Consider the following 20987-nt stretch of genomic DNA (forward strand, 5'->3'; position numbering starts at 1 on the left):
CTACCAATACAGCTGAAGTTGAAAACATCTTCCAACAGGACTGCAGTGATGATGGAAACGTTTTCCGTCTTCTATTCCAACATGGCAGCCATCAGCCACATGGGGCAACTGAACACTGGAAATCTAGCCAGTGTGCCTGAGAAACTGGATTTTTAATTTTAATGAATTTAAGCTTGGCTTTTCATTTTGTTTTTCTTAATATTTATTGGTACATGTTTGTAATACATGATTACATTCATCATGGGAAGTTGGTACATTTATATGACATTTCTTAATTCTTTTTAACCCCCGCTCCTCCCTTTCCATCCCTGCATCTCTTGGGCCCCTTTATTCATATACACATTTTATATATATATATATACACACACACACACACACACACAAACACACACACACACAAACATATATATGTATATATATATATGATACATACATATAATGATCTAAACTTAGAGCATCATGATCATCTAAACTTAGCTTTAAATAGCCACCTGTAGTATGCCACTTTAATATCACTTGTGCTGCTGTTGTCACATGTAATTTTAGAAACACTTTGACAACTGAACCTTCTAAAAGAACCCAGTGGAACTCCCACTGTAATACAGCCTTCTAGCTGCACAAAAACAAAGCTTATTTGTTAAAAACACAGTTTGTGCCTCACTCTGGCCCCTGCCTGGCGCGTGAACAGTGTACCCAGAATGGCCTCACTGGCCCCTCAGAGTGGCCTGCCACACAGGCCTGGGGTGAAGTGATCAACTTACCCTTGCCCAGAGGAAGCTCCTCATCCTGCTCAGTGGGGGAAGGAAGGAGGGGCTGCAGGGGCTCCATGTTGATGATGAGCTGCTTGTTCAAGGAGTGGGAACTGCGGCTCTGAGTGATGTTGATTCTGCAAACAGACACAGCCAGATGGAGTTGGTGTCCACCACAATCACCGGCCTCCCTCTCAGAGGCTACCAGTGTGGCCACTGCCTCTGGACACACAAAGTGGGTTAGGTCAGAGTAAAGACAATGTAACCCTCAGGACACGGCCCTTCTCATCCTCAAGGTCATAATAAATGTCCACGTGTCCCAATGGAACTCAGTGAAAGAAAATGGAGTTCTCAAACATCTTCAGACCCAGGCACTCTGGATCACAACACAGCATCTTAGAAAGACACAGAAACAGACGTGGCAATGAGCTGCAGCTGAAGTAAATGCACAGAAAGATGAAGAAGGCTGTGGCTGAATGTAAAAGATCACCATCAACATCCCTGCCAGATGGGTGGCACAGATGTTCTGGGGAAAGAGCTACTTTGCACTGCTGAGTGCCCAATGGTTAACATTCCACTTCATACCCTGCTCCCTGCTGCCAGGGAACCCAGCTTGGTTTCCCCTTTGGAAAGGAGCATGCTCATGAATGATCATGGCAGGCAGCAGATGGCGGGGAACTGTGCAAGTGTCTCCACAGAATGACTGTGACTGGGAACCTGTCTGCATACCCGCTGCAGGGAGTCTTCCCTGACAGACAGAGCAGAGGAGATGCCGGGAAGGTCTGGCACCCTTTCTTCTCCACTGCTTCCTGTCAGACTCAACAAGCCGTCCTTTGGATGTGGTGTCAGATGACTCCTTCCCTCTGATGCCTTCTTGGCCCGCTCCCCATAGCACAGGCTGTGACTCACAGCAGACTCTCTCCCTGCCTCTGTCTCTTTCTCATATCACGCTCTCTTCCTTCACAACTGACTGCATTTGTCCCCTCTGTCCCTCCATAGTTACTGGTGACAAATTATCCCCACCTTGCTAAGCCAGTCCCAGGCAGAGGCTGACTTAACCTGCCTGGATGCCTTACAGTGGCTCTCTTGGCAACTTGTCAAAGGGCCTTCAGGTTTGAAATGGTAGTAACCTGAATGTGATCCAGACTTGACATAAGCTGCCATTTCAGAGTGGCTGGGGACCCACTGGGCTGGCTGTCGGCCTTTGAGCCTGAGTGCTTCTCTGACATATGGGATGGGGGAAGAGGAGCAGGACTCCTGTTAGCATCTTCAATTAGAAGCTCACAGCTGGCACTGGTTGGCAAGGAAGTGTATAGGGACTTGCTCCACCTGGAGCTCTTCATTATTTCCTTCTAGAGCCACCTATGCTGCCGTTGATGTGTGCATATCAGACAGTCCATCTCATTCCAGGGAGCTTCCCTTCTCCCTTTAAGTAACTACTGTTTAGAGTTTTGATCACTGTTTGAGCTCCACATTGCAAAATCCATTTCCTATCACCTTTCTATATTCACACATATACACACACACACACACACACACACAAACACACGCACAAGAAGATGTACAACCAAAATGAACATTGTACACAACAATAGTAATCACAGTTATGTGCTTCCCTTTTTAAAATTCCACATCATTTGGTTTAAAGTGCTGGTCTTGACTACCACTTCACTCCATGACTCATCAATTGCTATAGCTACCACTGGAAAACATCTAATGAAGGAGCTAGATGGCCGAGGGCCCCCAGAAGCACCAAAGTGGGGCACTTGATCCTTTTCGAGGGCCAGAAGGGCCAGGGAGGACGTTCTAGGGGAGGTGAGGCCAGGGCAGGTCCTGGTGAGCATGGTGGAGCTGACAGGGAAACATGGATACAGGAAAACCCTCACTGACAGAAGGAGGCAAGGTGAGGAAGAGAGATTAAAATTTACCATGAGTACTTCCTTCTTTTATTGGGAAGGTTTTCAGTTTCTTGGTTCTCAGGGGATTTACTCTAGCCCTGTGGCCATTTGTAACTGTGACTCCAGCTCTGCAGAGTATAGCATGTTGCTGGGTTTTGCATGGGTTTTGCTGTTTTCTGAACAAGAAGCCCTTCTATCCATTCTTGCAAAAGTGACTCTGAATTGCTCTACCCCATTTCTGCCCATGCCTCAGCGGGGCCATCTCCTAAAAATGGCTATTCTTGGCCCGTAGAAATCACTGCCTCTTAACAAACCCTACCAGCCAATGCCCCACCGCCACGGCCATGTCCAGCAACTGCCTGGTTCTGGGACAGGCTGAGCTCATGAGGGATGACCTCCTAGGCTGAGTCTGCCTTGGCACGGGGCGTTCAGGAGACGCAGACCTAGGCTCTACACTCCCAGCCTCCTGCTTCTGTGTTGTGGGCCAAGGCCAAGAGCCATAGGCAGGGGTCCACGGCTGTGGTCTGCTTAGGTGGGGCCAAGTGACTCCTGCAGCAGATTACAACCTTGAGACTCTCCAGAAACTCATAAAAAGAGGAACATTATTTCCCTGATAAGTGCACAACACAGAGAAGCTCAAAGGTGGCTACAACAGGGGATCTCCCTGGATTATAAAAACTACAGGCCTCCAAGCCTGGCATCAGACACTATGACAGCGTGGGGGAAGAGAAGGCAAAACTAGGGTTGGGCTGCTGTGGAAGTCTTCTCCCTTTCCCACCGCTACTGTCTGCCTGTTTGCATTTCCTGAATACTCATGTGTTGAAACCTAATCTCCAACATGATGGTACTAAAAGAAAGGGCCTCTGGACAGGACACGGTCACGAGGACAAAGCCTTGGTGAGTGGGATTACTGTCTTCATGCAAGAGGCCGGGGGGAGCTTCCATCATCTAAGGACACAGTGCAAATGTGTCATTTAGGAGAAAGCAGATGTTACACGATACCAACTCTGCCAGTGTTCTGATTATGGACTTCTCAGCCTCCTACAGTGAGAAGAAATAATTTTTCTTGTTTATAAACTGCCCGGTCTGTGAGATTTTGTTATAGCAGCTGGAATGCAGGAATACACCTACCATCTCCTTTGAACTACTTCCCCTTTCTATCTAATTCTCCCCTTGCAATCTTTTAAAATGTGCCAACTGATCTAGGTTTTCTGCAAAGCAAGAGACGCCAGCACAGTGTCCTAAAGACAAATGTAACCCCAGAATGTGAATGGCCCTTTTCCAGGTTTCAAAGTGGTATGTACACATGTTACTTCATCTTTCTTCTTCATGTATCTGTAAGGTAGCTAAGGGAAACTGTCCTTGCAGAGAAAAGAAAGTGAGTTGCAGTGAGGCTGTGTAACTTGAAGACACTTCGGCGGGTGGCTCAGGATTTTAATATGCTCACATCTCTCAGATTCTAGCTTTCCAGTTTTGGATGAGAGGTGGTAATATGATCTCCTTACATCTGTATGGCATTCTGTAATTTTAAAAGTACTTTAATCCCCAGTAGAACTTTACTTGGGGATTTTGTCAACAATAAAGATCTGTGAGCAGTCAGCAAACCGCTGCTCCTCTTTTTGAAGAAAAAAAATAACTGCAAGACAATGTCATCAGTCTGTGTGTGTCTATCTCTACGCTCACACACCTCGGGAGAAGTATGAGTCCATGAATCTGCCATCCTCTGAGGTGCAGAATCTCGGGTGTAAGGGAAGATGATCAGCTAGGGCCTCCTTGTCATCACCCTAGACGAACAGTCATTGCTAGACACCATCCCCAGAGCGGACCTCACTACCATCACTTTCGACAGCTGGATCTGTTTTGTGCATGATGAATGTGATCATTTTGTATTACAAACATGTACAAATAAAAATAAAAAATAAAAAGCTCAAACAATTTGAAAATGAAACACTTGTCCAAGAGGAACAATTTCTTACCATGCAGCTTGGTAGACAGGAAAAACTGGAAGCATGAAAGTGTCAGCCATCACCACTGTTGTGACCACAGTGCTGCCTCTGAGGAGGGCCGGTCCCCAGGGAAGCATCCTGGGCAAATCTCAGATGGATTCAGCTGTCACCCCACACTCCTCATTCACACGCCCATTCAACAAACATGCTCTGTGTTTGCTGTGTATCATGTGCTGCTAGCAGATGCGGGAATGGAGATGACCAAGACAGACAGTGCTCCTGCCTTCTAAGTTGGCTATGTTCACATCATTGGATTAACCGCATTCTTCCCAGCACTGCCAGAGATTGGGGGGCAATGCCAAAGAACTGAGGACCCAAGCGAGGCATTCTGAGGGTATGCACTCAGTGGTCTTTCCCATATTCATGAAGTGGATGGTGGAAGAGAAAGAGCGAGCATGTAAAGCAGGCCTTAAGGGCCTCTAGTTCTGTATTTGTATCTGGGGTTATTTTAGAATGCTCCACAAAGGGAAAACTATATGAACTAAGTCCTCAGCACAGGTCCATTTCCCTCTTGCACTTGGTGGCTCAGTCACCCTAAGAAAAGCTCTTATTCTGGCCCGCCTGCTACCTTCACCCTCACATACATCACACTGGCTACTCAAAAGGTGGTCATAGAGCAGCCACATGACCTCCTCCTGGGTGCTGGATAAAAACAGACCCACAGATATCACCTGGCTGCTTGAAGCAGAACCTGATCTTAGCAGCATCTGCATGTTGTTCCTGTGCAAGTTATGGTTTGAGAAGCCCTGAGCTAGAACATCTTGATCTCCTTAAATTATGCAAACTTCAATTTACAAGAAAAGCATTGTATTCTTTTAAATTCTTTTTTTCACTCATAAACCTACAGATGGTAACTGTGAGCCTCAGAGAGTCTAATGTGTCTCTAAAAACATTGTTTAAAAAGCAAAACTCCCCCAGCACTGAGTATTTTTCTTTCTTTTTTAAAGATCAAATACTAAAGCATTAAGCTAGAAAAAGAAGAACCAAGCTGAGCCACTTGGTGTGGTTCTGCCTCTTATTACCAGCTTCTAAGCGAATGCCTGATGATTTTAGAGTGTTGGGTGCTGAAGAATAAAGAACTCAGGACTCACACTAGGACACTGGAGTTCTAGGCTTACATCTCTCACCAAAACTACTCAAGACCTGGTAAGTCACCTGTTCAAGATTCAAGTTTACTGGGAATATACGAGAGGCAAAAGACTAAGTGATCCCTGAGGTTATTTCTAACCCAAGTATCCTAGAAAGGCTGAAATGGGGTGTTTTTAAATTTCCTCTTCTTCCTTTCTACTTTGAGGAATGACTTTAATTTCAGGCAGGGCAAGGGGGCATAAAAGAAGTCTCACTGATGGGAGGGCTTCCGGTGTTTAGGCGCTGCACCAAGGTCCTTCCAGCTGTGGGCTCCAGCTCCCCAGCTCTACAGTTTCCTCCTGAAAGCAGGAGGGACTGCCTTGTAGGCCTGCAGAGTTATAATCTGTATCTGCACAGGATCTCCTGTAAATGATGGTCAGCTCCCTTCTTTGCCCCAGACGTGCTATCCAGATGCCCCCACTGGGCTGGGCTCATCTCATTTCTGTGGGACCACAGCCTCTTCCTGCCGAGACCCTAAAGGACAGTAGGAGCAGCACCCAGGCCAGCTGGTTAGCTGAAATGGAGACTTGACAGATCAAGGCATAAAGGACACACCTCCAGGTTCCAAAGATGGCAAAGAAGGACAGGTGCCAACCAGCATGTGGGGACTCCCTAAAAATTTAGTTTTTGATGGTCTTGCCTATCAAAGGGGGGGTGTGTTATGGTGCAAACATTCAGCTTTAAAGTATCTAGCACGTTTGCAGTTTGGGATATGCAATGATTTGTATAAACTGTGGTGAAGTCCAGCTTAGCAAAGAGAATATTTAATTCCCAAGAATTAAATAAAGATTGCCACCTTAGTAATAATGACCAAGTCTCTCATTCATCCAGGTAGCTCTTGACAATAAAGGATCTAATAAGTGAGCCTCTTCCCTGTGTGAAATAGCCTAGAAGTCAAGCTGCTGGCACCTGGCCACATCTGAAGAACAAGACAGGAACCGGGCAGTTCTAAGAGAGGAGGACCATGGAGCTCGGCGAGGGCATGGCACAGTCTGCTGGTTTCCCTGACACCCCAGACCTAATTGCTGCCCAAAGAGCACGTGACTGAGGCAGCACTCATGTCACAGCCCAGCCAAATCTGGGGGTGATTTCTAGGGGGGTAAAAGCATCCTTATCTAATGCTGGATGTCATTACACACAGAGATATTAGAGAAGATTTGGAAAGCCAGGCTTTTGTGTATCTGTGGTGTTTGGATTCATGCTCCACCACTAAGCTATGCCCTTCACCCATGGAAAAGCCACCCTTTAATCCCTCTGTTTGCCCCAGAAGCCGTCCAAGCCAGAAAGGGCCACCCCACTCACCTGTGCACCTCAGGAGGCTCCCTCTGGATTTTGGAGCTTGCCTCCACCACCTCTTTGGCAACTTTGCCACTACAAAAGACAGAAACACAATGTATGTGCACATTCATAGAAGGAGGGGTACACACGTGTAAGTTTTTTAACTACCCCATGGTCTGACCCAGCTCTACAACTCCATACCTCCCCTTCTTTCTTCCACAGGGGAAGTTATCAGAGGTGGAGGGTGCCCACGCACACAGGCTTAATGGAGTGGAAAGGGAAGGCAAACACAGGGGCTGCAGAAGTAACTAATGCAGGGGCATCAGCCTCATGGCCCCATTTACAGGTAAAACATTCCAATCTAAAAGGCCTCACCCGAGCCCATCACCACAATGGAACCATCATACCCACCTATATCGAAATCTACTTCCTTTAAAAAATATTTTGCTGCTTGACACAGTCTTGATCTGACTGGACTTTGCATACCTTTGAGAAAAAGCAAAGCAGAGGTGGTAATGACATTGGAAAGTCACAGTAGGATGTGCTTTTGAGCTGTGGTAATCAGATATTTTGACTATAAGAAAGAAATACATGTTCTATTTTGACTCAGCAGGCACACACAAGCATTGAAAGAAAAGTTTCACAAAAGAACAGTTACTTTCTCTATGTGTACTATAACTGATGCTGTTGCTAATAACATTTAATGTTATTGCCTTTCACCCATTTTGAATGCTGATCATGACCCACACACTTGTCTTTATAATGCATTACTACTAGGTCAGGGCCTGCAAAAAGGACTAGTCAATACTGATGACCACAAAGGACTCTTTCTCAATTTACATTTAAGAAAGATGGAGAGGATAAGATTTTGTGACATGGCACTGTTAGTTCTCTGGGGTTGGAAGCACTTCGTTGGCTGTGCCTGTGTCAACACTGCAACAGAAAGCAGCATCCTAGTGTCACATGTTGCCTGCTGTGTTACAAAGAACCCACTGTGTATTTATTGCTCAAGCAGGGGATCAAGAGGGTGTGTCACCACGGACATGGCTGCTGGCTTCTATGTCACCATGACCCAATTCCCTTTATCAGAATTTGCACCAGTAATTCACCAAGATAAACAAGGAGCAAGAAGTCCAGGCAAGCATTGATTCAGCATCTCTGAGCCACACTCTTAAACAAGAATAAAACGACAACATCCTGAAAACAATCAAAGAGGACATGGGCTGCCCTGAGGCTGGACACAGGGCCCTAAATCACTATGACAGCTGAAGGTGCCTCTACCATAGTCACTTTAAGCCTTATGCAATTAAATCCATCTTTTTTTCTTTTCTTTTTTCTTTTTTTTTTGGTACTGGGGATTGAACTCGGGACCTTGCACTTCCAAAGCAGGCGGGGAAACCCACTGAGCTAAATCCCTGGCCCTGCAATTAAATCCAAACAGAAAGTCAGGTGTCCCAGAGTTTAAGGTCATTTAAAATACCGATATTCACAAAGTCACACACACAACCACTGTACTCTACAGGATTCTGAGCACAAATGTGCACATGCTATGCAGAGATCTCCACCTCTGAGCAGGATGAAACTTCATTCACTGGCTCAACAATGTGAACTAAGTGCTGCACCTGTCTGCACACCAAGCTGCGCTTGGGACACACGCTGTCTCTGTACTCATGGGGTGAAAGGTGCAGAGAACAAATGAATACAAATCCAGTGACCAGGCAAACCAGCAGAGGTGGAGGTGAATGCTGTGGGGCTTTCTGTGAAGGAAAAGATGACGAGAGTGCAGGGAAGTAGGACTGAGCTAGTCTGGGGGCCATGGAAGGGGCCCAGAGAAGAGAATACTTGAGCTGAGATTCAGGGCACAGTGGTGTTAGGGGGGTGCTTGGCAGAGAGGCCAGCAGGCACAAAATCCCTCAGTGTGAGCATTCACAGAACTAGGAAAACCGACTGTGCTTTCATTCAGGTTGACATTATTATCGTCTTGTTACCACACAGAGAAACATTCTGTTTTCCTAACGAAGAAGGAAAAGTATGCAGCTATACAAGATGGAAAAAGATAAACCTAGACAGATAATCAGTCTGATTTTGTACGACCTGACTTTAAGTTATCCTTGTTAAGGGTTTGGGACTTTATGCAAAGAACAATGGAAAGCCACAGTAACCGTTTACAAAGCAGTCCTTTCCCTCACACCTTGGGCACCTTGTGAACATCCTAAGCTGACAGGAAGAGCACTGGCTACATGATAAGCAAGGAGCTTGAGACTGGCAGATAGGGAGGCATAGGCCTGTGAAGGGAGTTTCTGTCATGTTAAGGCCCAGAGAAGACAATGTGGGACCTTTGAGGACGACAGACAGGGGTGTGTGAGAGCCACATGGGGGAAGGTCCAATACCTGGGCACTTGGGACTGGCAGCACAAGCTGCTGGCCAGAGATTCCTCCCAGACCACACCCAGCCAAGAGGATACAAATGTCGAAGAAATTACACTGAGGTCTCATCTGTGCCCTCTTCCTCTGTGAGGATCCACCACTCTGGGCTCATCTGCAGCACCCCGTTCTCACTCCCACCCATCAACAGCTGTGGGCCCGATGCCTTCTCTGCTGGAACCCAGAGAACACCTCGCCTCTGTCCTCATCTCTTCTTGGCTGAGTTGGCTGGGTTGTTACTCATGCCTTTGGAGGTAGGAGAAGAAAAAATCTTTCAAGAAGCTTCCACTTGTTTATTATTGTTTTACTGTACACATCTTGCACTTTGAGGCAAAGTGGTGTGCAAAAAAGAAAATGATAAAGACCTTTAATTGGTGTTACGGCTTCAATCTAGAATGTCCTCCAAAAGTTTCGTGTGTTCATAGGTGAGGCTTTGGATCACAGGTACACTGTATTTGTCACTAGGACAATCCATCAACGAGTTCAGAGATGAACGTGCTCTCAGGAAATGGGGTCCAGTTGGAGGTGGATCCCTTGTGGTATGCCTTTGAAGGGTACGTTTCTGGCTCTCGTTTTTCCTGACTTTGCTTCCTAGCTGCCATGAGGTGAGCAGCTTCCTTCTGCCACCCTTCCACCATGATGTCTGCCTTGGAGCCAGCTGACCATGGACTGAACCCTCTGAAACCATGAACCAAAATCAACCACTCCTCCTTAAGTTGCAAATGTTAGATATTTTGACCCAGGAACAGGAAAACTGACTAATATAATTGGGTTTTGGAAATTCAAACTCAACCTTGCATTCCTTTTACAGAAATGACACCTGACTCTACCACAGTAGTTAAGAGTCAACCTCCTAGCCACAGGGATGTGCTGGAAAAATGGTTCAATCTCAGCTCCAGCCCTACAGGCCCCTTCTGGAAACCATGACCCTCTTCTAAGATCCAGGACGGCTTTTTGGTGGGAGGCTTCCTTGCTGCACTGCCTCCACAAAACCTCAAAATGACTAAGGAAAAACAGGTCAAGATACATTTTGTAGAGCATGCTAAGGATGGGAGGAAAGAAAAAGCATTTGCTTCTTCCTGGCTTCTGATTCCCCAGGATGCTTATTTTTGTCACTTGACACGCTGGTGAGCACTGCTGTTCACTTCCGGCCCTCCCACAGGTCCAGGCGGTCTCTTAGAACATCTGAAATCTCTAATGCAATTTTAACAGAAGTTTAAACTGAAAGCTCAAACAGCACAACCCGCTGGAGACTGGAAAACAAATACCACAGGAGAGGGGGTAACGGACAGGACAAGGAGAGTGGCGGCAGGTTAAATCACACAAAGCCACTGTACCAATTCCCAAACTTGGCCGGCCTCAGTCGCTCTCGAAGCAGGAATGAAACAAGTTCTCAGGTTTGGTCATTCGACACGGTGATTGGTGATTCAGCAGTCTGGAGAGGTGCTTCTAATCAAGCACTCCAAGGTGAGGCGAGGCAGCCCACCTGCCTTCGAGAACCTCCATGTCCCCAACTTCTCTCTATGAACCAAGAGACGACCTTCCATCGGAAAGAAGGGTGGCCCAGTTCTCACCAGCTTCCGTTTCTGTGACCTTGGCTACATCGTGTAGCTTTTCTGAGTTTGGTTCCTCCACATGGTTTTACAGGAGAAAAGTGTTCTAATACCTGTTCATAGTGCTCTGAGGAGGGGGGCATTAGACCAAATGCATTATGTACTAGTTGCCTTGCCTCCTTTACTCCACCTCTGTCTTCATTTCCTCTTCTGTACTTAACCTTACTCTCTAACCCTCTCCATTGCCTTCTCCCTGCTGAGCTACCAAGCCCAATCATCTAATGTATAGACTTCCAGAGAGCCAGGATAAATGCTCTGAAAACAAAGACAAAGAGCTCCAACTCTAGTTGATATGTTCCCAGTGCTCTGTCTATCAGGCTGTCCCACCCTCAGCAAGCCTGGTAGAAGAGCCCTGTTCCCACTAAGTACAATGAATCCACAACCTCAGGAGGCCACCTCTGGAATGAACAACACATTTCTCATCGAATCCCTGGCTTAGGGCTTCAGGAGTAACAATACTAACAACGTCATTTGTAACTATGGATCCCTTAACTAATGACGGTAGAGGTATGTTATATATTTAGAAGCTGAGTATAAAATCAGTAGTGAGAAATGGGGATGAGGAAGGATTCTATTACTAACATAAATATTAGGGGGAAAGTTAAAGGGAGACAAATGAAAAAGGGGGAGAAGAAAAAAGAAAATAGAGAAAGGGCATGAAACAGGAGAAAGAAGTCAGGTGAAAAGATGAGGATATAAGTAGAAGGAATAAAAAGGGACAAGGGTGAATTACCTTACTTTCCATAAACTATACTGGAAGAAAAAGGCAAAAGGAAGAGAAGGACATACACACACACATACACACACACACACACACACACACACACACCTTAGAAAAAAAAGGGGAAAACAGAAAGAGAAAAACAGCAAAAAAATGTTCTATTGTTCTAGATTCATGGCTCTTTTCAACAGCCTAAGAACAAGGAGTAGAGCTCCAGCCAGGATATGACTCTGCTCACACTGGAAGTTTCCTTTTTTTTGGTACCGGGGATCGAACTCAGAACCTTGTGCTTTCAAGGTTTTTTTTAGCACCACTGAGCTAAATCCCTGGCCCATGGAAGTTTAAGTGGCAGTTTGCTCCCACAATGGTGCTGGATGCAGACATCCACATACAGTGGGGACAGGGCACCAATGTGAGCTTCCAGTCCTGTGTAACTCAGGCAGAACTTGGCCTCTGACCACATAAGCCGAGTCCATGTTCACCAGCTCCAGCCCCTCAGCAGGACTCCCTCCAGCCTGCTCTCCAACTGCCAGGTATCTCCTGTGGCTGTCCTTCCCTCATCTACTCTGGGAACTTGACTGTGTGGAGCATGGCTTGGAGCCATGGGGCTGCTCTGGGACCCAGGTTTGAACACTGAGCCTTTCCCTACAATGGCATCCCCTGCCAGCTCTTCTTCTACAGTTGTGGCAGTGGGAGCTGGAACAAGATCACACACCAAGTGTTGATTGTGGAAAACCACTCTTACTGCTTACTGCTTTGACTCCATCCCCAGTAGAGTTCCTGGCCCTGCCTCCAGCTGTGTCCAACTGGAACTGTGTTTTAATGGTATCTGTGTGCACTGCAAAGCCCTGATTTTCTTTCCTGGGCCAGGGGTGGTTTGCTCCTTTTGGACACTTGGACACTTGGGTTGTTTCCACTTTTTAGCTATGATGAATAATGCTGCTGCAAACACTCATATACAAATTTGGTGAAAATTCAGATTCTGGGTCTTTAGCAGGATCCAAGGACCCTCACCACTGGCACATTTGAAAAATGCTCCTTGCTGACTCTAATGTGGAGTGAAAGTTGAGAACTACAGGTCTAGGATCTTATTACTCAAAGTGTGGTCCATGGGTCTGCAGCACAGTCTCACCTGGGAACCATTAAAAAAGGGAATCTTATGCTCACCCAAAACCTAGAGAAGAATCAGAATGCCCATTTTAACAAGATCTCCTGGTAATTCATGTGCTCACTAAAGTCAAACAGGCACCAGCGTAGGGAGCAAGTATGAGTTCTCTATATTATTCCTCTAGAACTTCAAGTTCCAAATGAGAAACTTACTAGGGACTACCTTTAATCCCCTCACATAATTCCATACTAAAGAGGGATGGGCAGTGCCACCTAAGCCTCCTTCATCTCCCCAGTGCCTGGTACAAGACACGACATAAAATAGATGTGAGATAAAGCATCTCTGAATTAAAGCACCAGTGAGCCACTAAATCTCCCAGTCCATCTGGTGTGCTTTCCGTAAACCAAGTCCAACAACTACATGCTCCAATACTTTGGAGCTGACAGTACTTGGACAACATGTGGTATAAGAGAAGCTTGTAATGGATGACTAAGTCTGTTGGGGATCCTCTGGGATCCAGAGTTGGCAGGAAACTAAGGGTTTCTGCTTCTGGGCTCTGTTCCCCAACACCAGATCTCTGAGCCAAAGCTTTCCAACTAGATCAGTGGCTCTGAGCCAGCTGACAACCAGCAGCACATTCATAGCCTAAAAGTACCCTGGGGAATCTGTAGGCAGCAACCATCAGGCCTCACAGATCCCACATCCCACGAAGTAAAAACGCAAGGAGAAACCACCCCAAGCAGGAAACAGGATCAGGCCCTTGCTATGCCAACTGAAAGCAGGGCCAGCTGTGCTGATCCAAGAGAGGCAGAGCCTCTCTGTCTTTATGGGAAAGGCTTGGAGGAGCAGAGGAAGCAGGCACCCACCCCAAGGTGAACAGAATCTGAGGCCTGTGAAATCAAGGTGAGGAGGGTTCTTCATCCAGCTGGTGTTCAAACAGCTTTCTCTAGTTTCAGAGGGGTAGTAGTAATACAGCAGCAGTGACCATTCATCAGTGGTAAATATGCCCACCAGAATGGACCACTGTATGACACTGCATGTAACAGGTGATGATAAAGCTGCAGCTCGGAGTTCAAGGGCTTTGTTCCAGGCCACACTGCTAATAAGTGGCAGAGGTGAGATCTAAGCCCAAGTCTGTTTACCCCCAAAGCCCACACTCACTGTGTGCGTCCACAGGATACACACAAATGTACAGCTGACCAATCCGAGCACAGATGAGGTGAGCCAATCCCAGCACCCAGGAGGAGGCTCCCAGGCTGCCATTTCACTGATTCTAGCACAGAGGAAGTGAGCCACGCGGGTGCCAGCAGGAGCAACTCCCCCTCCCCCGCTATCGAAATGAGAAGACATGTAAACAAGCTTCAAAACCAGACTTCCAGACACCTACAGCAAACCCAAAGGAAAAGATGTAACAATTTGATACTCAACCACCTGGACTCTCTGAACTGGCAACAAAAGAAGATCTGGAAAAAATGAAATCAGAAATAATTTCTCAGATAACAGCAGAGATTGTGCCCATAGTGCAAGACATGATTAATAAATCTAGAGAGGACACAGATAAAAAAATAGAGGAGCTGAGAACTATGATGGAATCCCAACATAGGAAACAAATGAAATCCATAAAACAGATACAAACAGATTTCCAGGAGATTAAAAACTCCATTGAAAGTTTATGCAGCAAAATGAGCCAATGTGAGGAAAGAATTTCAGATATAGAAGATAAGATTGCAATTAGTGACCAGGAAAAGAAAAACTGCTTTAAAATTGTAAGGAAGCATGAGAAATCAATCTAGCAGCTGCTAGACAAGGCAAAGAAGAATAACATAAGACTGATTGGAGTCAATGAAAAAACAAGAGAGAGTGCAGATGACATAAAAAACTTTTCTCAGAAGTGATGGCAGAAAACTTTCCAAGTAGGGGAACAAAACTTGACAGACAGATAAGTGAGGCATATAGGACTCCAACTAGCCTTGATCAAAAAAACCCTACACACAGGCATATAATAGTTAGGATTCCAGAAATCCAACTGAAGAGCAAAATTCTACAAGCAGTGAGAGAAAAGAAACAAATCACATACAAAGGAGAAAGCCCATCAGAATCACAGCAGACTTCTCAATGCAAACCCTCAAGGCAAGAAGAGCTTGAAGTGATGTATTCCAAGCCCTAAAGGAAAACAGCCTCCAACCCAGACTGATGTACCCTGCAAAATTATCTTTCAAAATTGATGGAGAAATAAGATACTTTCATGACAAACAGCACCTGAGGAACTTCAAGAATACCAAACCAGTACTCCAAAAAATTCTAGACAATATCTTAGGAAAAGACAATGAGGATCACAACCCCAGGAAGCCCAGCAGAATGAATCCATTGGGTGCGACAAGAAATTATATGCAAAGGGGGAGCATCCAACAAAAAGAAAAAGTCATGACAATGATAAGTCAATACGTATCAGTTCTAACCATCAATGTTAATGGTCTCAATTCACCATTCAAAAGAAATAGACTGGCAGAATGGGTCAAGAAGCAAGATCCAACAATATGCTGCAGGCAAGAAACACACTTAACTCAAAAAGAAACTAATAGACTGAAAGTTAAAGGGTGGAAAACAATACTCCATGGCACTGGAACCTGAAAAAAGAAAAAAGCAGGAATAGCTATCCTCTTTGCAGATCAAGTGGATTTCAAACCAAAATCTGAAACACTTCTTCTGGTCCCAAGAATTTCAGATAAGGGATAGTCAACTTGTATGTACAAATCTATTGTGAACATGTGCTTTCATTCCTCTTAAGTAAAAACTTAAGAACAGAACTGTTGGTTCTTAACAGTAATACATGTAATTTCTATATTGTTTTCCAAAATGGTTTTATCATTTTACATTCACATTAACAGCATTCGAAAGTTTTAAGTGGTTCACACCTAAGCTGACATCTGTTCTTTTAAAACTTTTAATTTCATCTCCCTAATGAGTGTATAATATGATCTTGTTATTTTACTAATTAGTATTTTTCTGTTTCTAGTGTTGCACACCTTTTCTTGTGCTGTGCTAGCTATTTATCATCTTCTTGTGTTTACTTTTTAACTGGGTTATCTATTAATGAGCTGTAAGAGTTCTTTATATATTATGGCCATTGGTTATATGTATTGTAAATATGGTCTTAAGGACTACTATGGTTTAAGGACTACTTTTCACTTTCTTAACAATGTCCTTTAAAGTTCTAAATTTTGATGGAATCTCATTTATCAATTTTTTCTTTTATACATCATGTGTTTTGTATCCTAGGAAATTCTTGCCTACCCTAAATTCATGAACATTTTCCCTTACAATTTCTTCTTAAAATTTTATAGTTTTAGTCTTTCATATTTAAGTTCATAGATCCTTTTAAGTTATCATTATTGAAATAAAAGGTTGAGGTTAATTTTTTACATACAGATAACAGGTGTTCTAGTACCATTTGCTGAAAACACTATCTTTTCCTCTGCTCTTGAGTTTATTTTCTATAAAATGTTAATGTTAAATAATCTTTCAAAACTCAGTGGACCATATATGTGTGGTTCTATTTCCAGATTTCCTGTTGTATTCCAATGATCTATATGTTTTTCCTTATGCCAACACTGCCTTGAGTACTGTAGCTTTAGAGGAAGTCTTAAAATTAGGTAATTAGGGCCGGGGATTTAGTTCAGTGGTTCTGCCACCTGCCTCGAAAGTGCAAGGTCCTGAGTTCAATCCCTGGTACCAAAACAAAACAAAAAAATTAGGTAATAAATGTCTTCCAACACTGTTTCTTTTTCTTTTTACTTTTCTAGGTCCTCTGTACTCCTATATAACTTTTAAATTTCAATATCCAATTCTTCATTTATAGCAAGTATACATAGACCTGAATTTTTATATATTCCTTGTGTTTTCTAATCCTGCTAAATTCAAATACAAGTTCTAGGGCTCCTAGAGATTTCTTAGTATTTTCTCTGTAGATGATCATTTCATCTACATATAAAGATTTTACTTATACCTTGCCAATCCTATCCTAATTGTTTCTTTTTATTGCCAGACTATTTTGGTTTGGGCCTATGTTTCAACGTTTAATGGACAGACAAAGAGTATGCATGTCTGCCCTTGTTCCCCACCTTAGGAAGAAAGCATTGTATCTTTTCCATTCATATAAGGCGGTTTTACTGAAGTATGCAGTACATGTCTTTTCTGTTGAGAAGGTTCTGTTCTACTTCTAGTCTCCTGATAGCTTTTACCATGAACAGCTGTAGAATTTAGTCCAATGCTTTTTCTCCAACTACTGACAGGATCATATGGCTTTTTCCTTTCCTCTGTTAAAATGGTGACTTATGGGGGTGGATCTTCCAATGCTGAACCAACACTGCCATCCCTATAATAAAACCACTTTCTACATACTGCCGATCTGACTTCTTATAATTTGTTTTGTTAAACAAATTTCTATCTATGTTCATACTTTTTTCTTCTATTATCTTTATCCAGTTTTAGGATTAGCACAATGTTGATTTCCTAAAATGACGGGAGAAGTGTTCCTTCTTTTTTCTGCTTTAAATGTTTGATATAATTCATCAGTTAAAAGGTATATGAGGCTGTTGTTGTCATATGGGTAGGTTTTCAAGCTAGGAATATACTTTAATAGGTGCTATTCAAATTTTATATTTCCTCCAGAGTCAGTTTCATTAATTTGTCTTCCAAGGTACTTCTTAGAAGTTGTCGAATTTATTTCAAAAAAGACTTTTGTAATATGCTTTCTATATCTTTTTAAATTCTGTAAAATCTTTGGTAATGTCCTCTAAATTTTGATGCTGTAATTTAAAAAATGCATAATTGATATTGTATAATAGGAAGAAAAGGTCTAAAGGAGTAGGGGAAGTGGGAGGGGTAGGGGAAAAGAAAGAAGGGAAAAGAAAAAATATGAGAAAACGAAAAATAAATGGAAACAAAGTCTTTGCAAATAGAGAATGCGGAGGAGGTAAAGGGAGGGCAGGGGAAGGGGAAAAAAATAAGAACCAAGATACATCATGTAAAGGTACAAGATCCCAATGATGAATGTAATTGTATTTTATATCTAAAATGTATCAATAAACTTAATGGAAAATTTTTTCTTAAAAAGTAGAGAAAAACCTGAAATGTACAGCTGAGCTCATCTCCTCCATTCTACAGATGAGAAGACTGAGGCCAGAGAGCATGTAAGTCTCAGCTCTCTCAGGTGGGTCAGAATAAGTAACAGCCTTTTTCTTCCTAAGGAACAGAAATGATGATGGGATACCGGAAGAGAAACCAAAACTTCAGACAAATAACAGATCAAGGATCAGAAGTGCTAACAAGAAAAGCAGGGTATCATGGTCTAACTACAGCAGCGGCCAACTGCACACAATGTGTCACATGCTCACAGCTAAACTCTCTGGGTCTTAAACATCTGCCATTGCCTGGGAGAGTATCTGTGACTGCTTCGTTGGCTTAGTTAATGACAGAATTGCCCGGCTGGCCTCCTTGCTAGCTTCCAGCTAATCCATTTACCCCCATATGTGCCAACCAGACTCCCTAGCTGCAGTCTTTCTCTCCCTCTCACCTCTCTTTCCAATTCTATTTTTGCCTTTGTTTGACTCCATCTACTGACTCGCTTACACATGATGAAACAACATGTGTGAAAATTGTCAAGTTAATGTCTCTTAAATTGTTCCTTATAGAGACCCTCTGATTTCACTAAAGAATCTTCCAGTTTGTGTGAAAGTCCGGCCCAGGCACATCCACTGAGGAGGCTCAGAAAGGCCTCTCCAGTCCCTCCCCTGATGTCTGTGGTCATCAGAGCGACCAGCCATGCCTGTCATACCTCTGCTGCTCCTTCCATGCTGGCCCAGTCCTCCTTCCATCTCTGGACTAAGAGCTCCTGGTCCCTCATCTCCCTTTTGCCTCACCTACCCTCTGGTCTAGACTTGGAAAGCCCTAAACTGCCCAACAGGTGTCCTCTACTGCCCTGCCCTGTCCCTCACTTGGGCTAGGATGCCTTTCCTCCACCTAAAAGGGTTTTCTGCCCCTAAATCCCACAGGAGCAAGATATCCTCTCCTCTGGAGTCCCCCACTACTCATTTTATTTTCATTCTTCCTTTTATGTCTCTACTATGAAATTAAAATCTCCTTAATACATGAACCATACCTTATCAATTTGACCCTGTAAATATGTGTTCAACACCTGGGATCTTCAGGAAATACACAAAAAGGCACAGCCTCATTCTCAAGCTCAGATACAACAGATCTGGTCTAGACGTATGTGTTAAAATCTACATTAAAAGACTGTCATGATACATCTTGTCTCTGACTTAATTCATAAACTCCATTTATCAACTCCCTCATTTGTGCGAAAAGATTCCTTGAATCTGCTAATCTATTTTTTGACAAGAACCTAACTATTTGATCACAGGAGGAATGAAGAAGTTCCAAAACCTTAGACTCCAAAAACAGATCCTCAAATAGCTAAATATAGAGCCAACATATGGCCCAGTAATTCTATTCTGAGGTATAAATCCAGAGGAACTGTCCACACAAAGACTTGTATGTGGATGTTCATTATAACATACTTCATAATAGCTGCAAAGAGAGAAAAACTCAGATGTCCATCACCTAACGAATAAGTAAACAAAATGATGTGACTCCATCTGATGGAACCAAAAAAGGAATGAAATACTGACCCATGCTACAATATAGATGAAGCTTAAGCATACTACGCCAATGGGAAGAAGCCAGGAACAAAGTGCCACAATATCTATAATTCCATTTATATGAAAATGTCCAAAACAGGCAAATCCGTAAAGACAGAAAGTAGGTTAACTCATTGCCATGGGGTAGCGAATGACTGCTAATGGGTATACAGTTTCTTTTAGGAGAGAGAAAACAGTTCTGAAATTAGATAACAGTGACAGTTGGATAATGTGGATTATACTAAAAACTCCTGAATTGTACACTTTAAAGGGGTAAATTTTATCACATGTAAATTAGATTTCACTTTTTAAAATACTTTTAAAAAACCCCTTAGGTTCAAATTAAAGATGGGAAGTGTCAAACTTTGCGTTTCTACTTCTGTACCTGGCACATTCAGAGCACTCTAGACACACTGGCGTCTCCAAGGCCAGCAATCCCTTTACCAGGCTCCAACAGGAGCACAGAGCCCTTGGGTTGGTGCTGGCTGTGGGATGGTCACTGAGCCACAACTCCATTTCCCGCCGTTCTCGATGTGTGGTGTTTCATGGACAGTCTCATCTGGTTTTCAAATTATACTCCTGCTAAGGTCCAGTACTAAGGGGTTTCTGGGCCACAGGACTCTCAATGCCAACCCAGGAAAGTCCCAGGCAAACTGAGCCTCTGCCATCCCAGCTTCTGAGGAGCCATGTGCAATGAGTGAAGGTCTCCAATCTCCAGTCCCAGATCAGACCCCATCTGTGACCATAGTTCTCTATTTTCATCTCCATATTCTAGGCTTAACCTACTCCTCAGTTCAAAGGAAATAATTCTGTGGCTAAAAGCAGGTTTAAACATCATTATCCAAGTCGCTGTTCTCTCCTGATGGTCCTTGTCAGCTGAAGTCCAGGAGATTCAGAGACTCAGCTGTTTTCAGTGAGATGAGTCTAAAGAGTAAGGAAGAATCTCTGTAGGGAAACTGAGCTCCAGGGCAGTGCTAGCTCCTGACTGCATCCCTTACCACTGCTCTCCGAGGCAGCAAGTGAGTCTCATAGAGGAGAAGGCAGAATCCCATGGACACAGCCTCACTGTGGAGCTCTTCAGAAACCCAGGTGCTTCCTGAGTGATTTCTGCAGTCCTATCCAGCCCAGCCTTCCATGGTCCTACATTCCTGATGACCTTTCACCAGTAAACCTTGTCCTGAAGCCTTCTCACTACCAACACAAACAAGTCTGTGACCAAGCTCCCTTGTGAGGGCACATCCAACCCAGACTCCAAGTAAGCCAGTGCCAGAGAATATAATTAGCCCCAAAGCAACCCTCAACCAAATGAATGGGGGCATGGTAGGTAAACAGCTCTGCCTCTTATCTGCTGGATGCATGAT

At 44.0% G+C, this 20987-nt stretch overlaps 1 protein-coding gene across 6 annotated transcripts in view; it reads right to left on the reverse strand.

Moving 5' to 3' along the window:
- The window catches only part of Frmd3 (FERM domain containing 3), a 293817-nt gene that overhangs the window by 62220 nt on the left and 210610 nt on the right, over nucleotides 1-20987 (reverse strand). For 5 of the 6 annotated variants that reach the window (XR_015448771.1, XR_015448768.1, XR_015448769.1 and 2 more), the window contains exons 11-13: nucleotides 7471-7545; nucleotides 7084-7152; nucleotides 762-886 (exon numbers count right to left, since the gene is read on the reverse strand). Coding sequence is in view for 2 of the 6 variants with exons in the window: in XM_013078760.3 (XP_012934214.3) it covers nucleotides 762-886; nucleotides 7084-7152; nucleotides 7471-7545 (269 nt within the window). In the remaining 4 variants the exon portion in view is untranslated. The remainder of the gene's footprint in view (nucleotides 1-761; nucleotides 887-7083; nucleotides 7153-7470; nucleotides 7546-20987) is intronic. The other variant, XR_015448770.1, reaches the window with a different exon arrangement.

This window comes from Heterocephalus glaber, unplaced genomic scaffold (genome assembly GCF_053883595.1).
Source record: "Heterocephalus glaber isolate CG9 unplaced genomic scaffold, H.glaber_assembly_v1.0 deba00000546, whole genome shotgun sequence".
Taxonomy (NCBI): Eukaryota; Metazoa; Chordata; class Mammalia; order Rodentia; family Bathyergidae; genus Heterocephalus; species Heterocephalus glaber.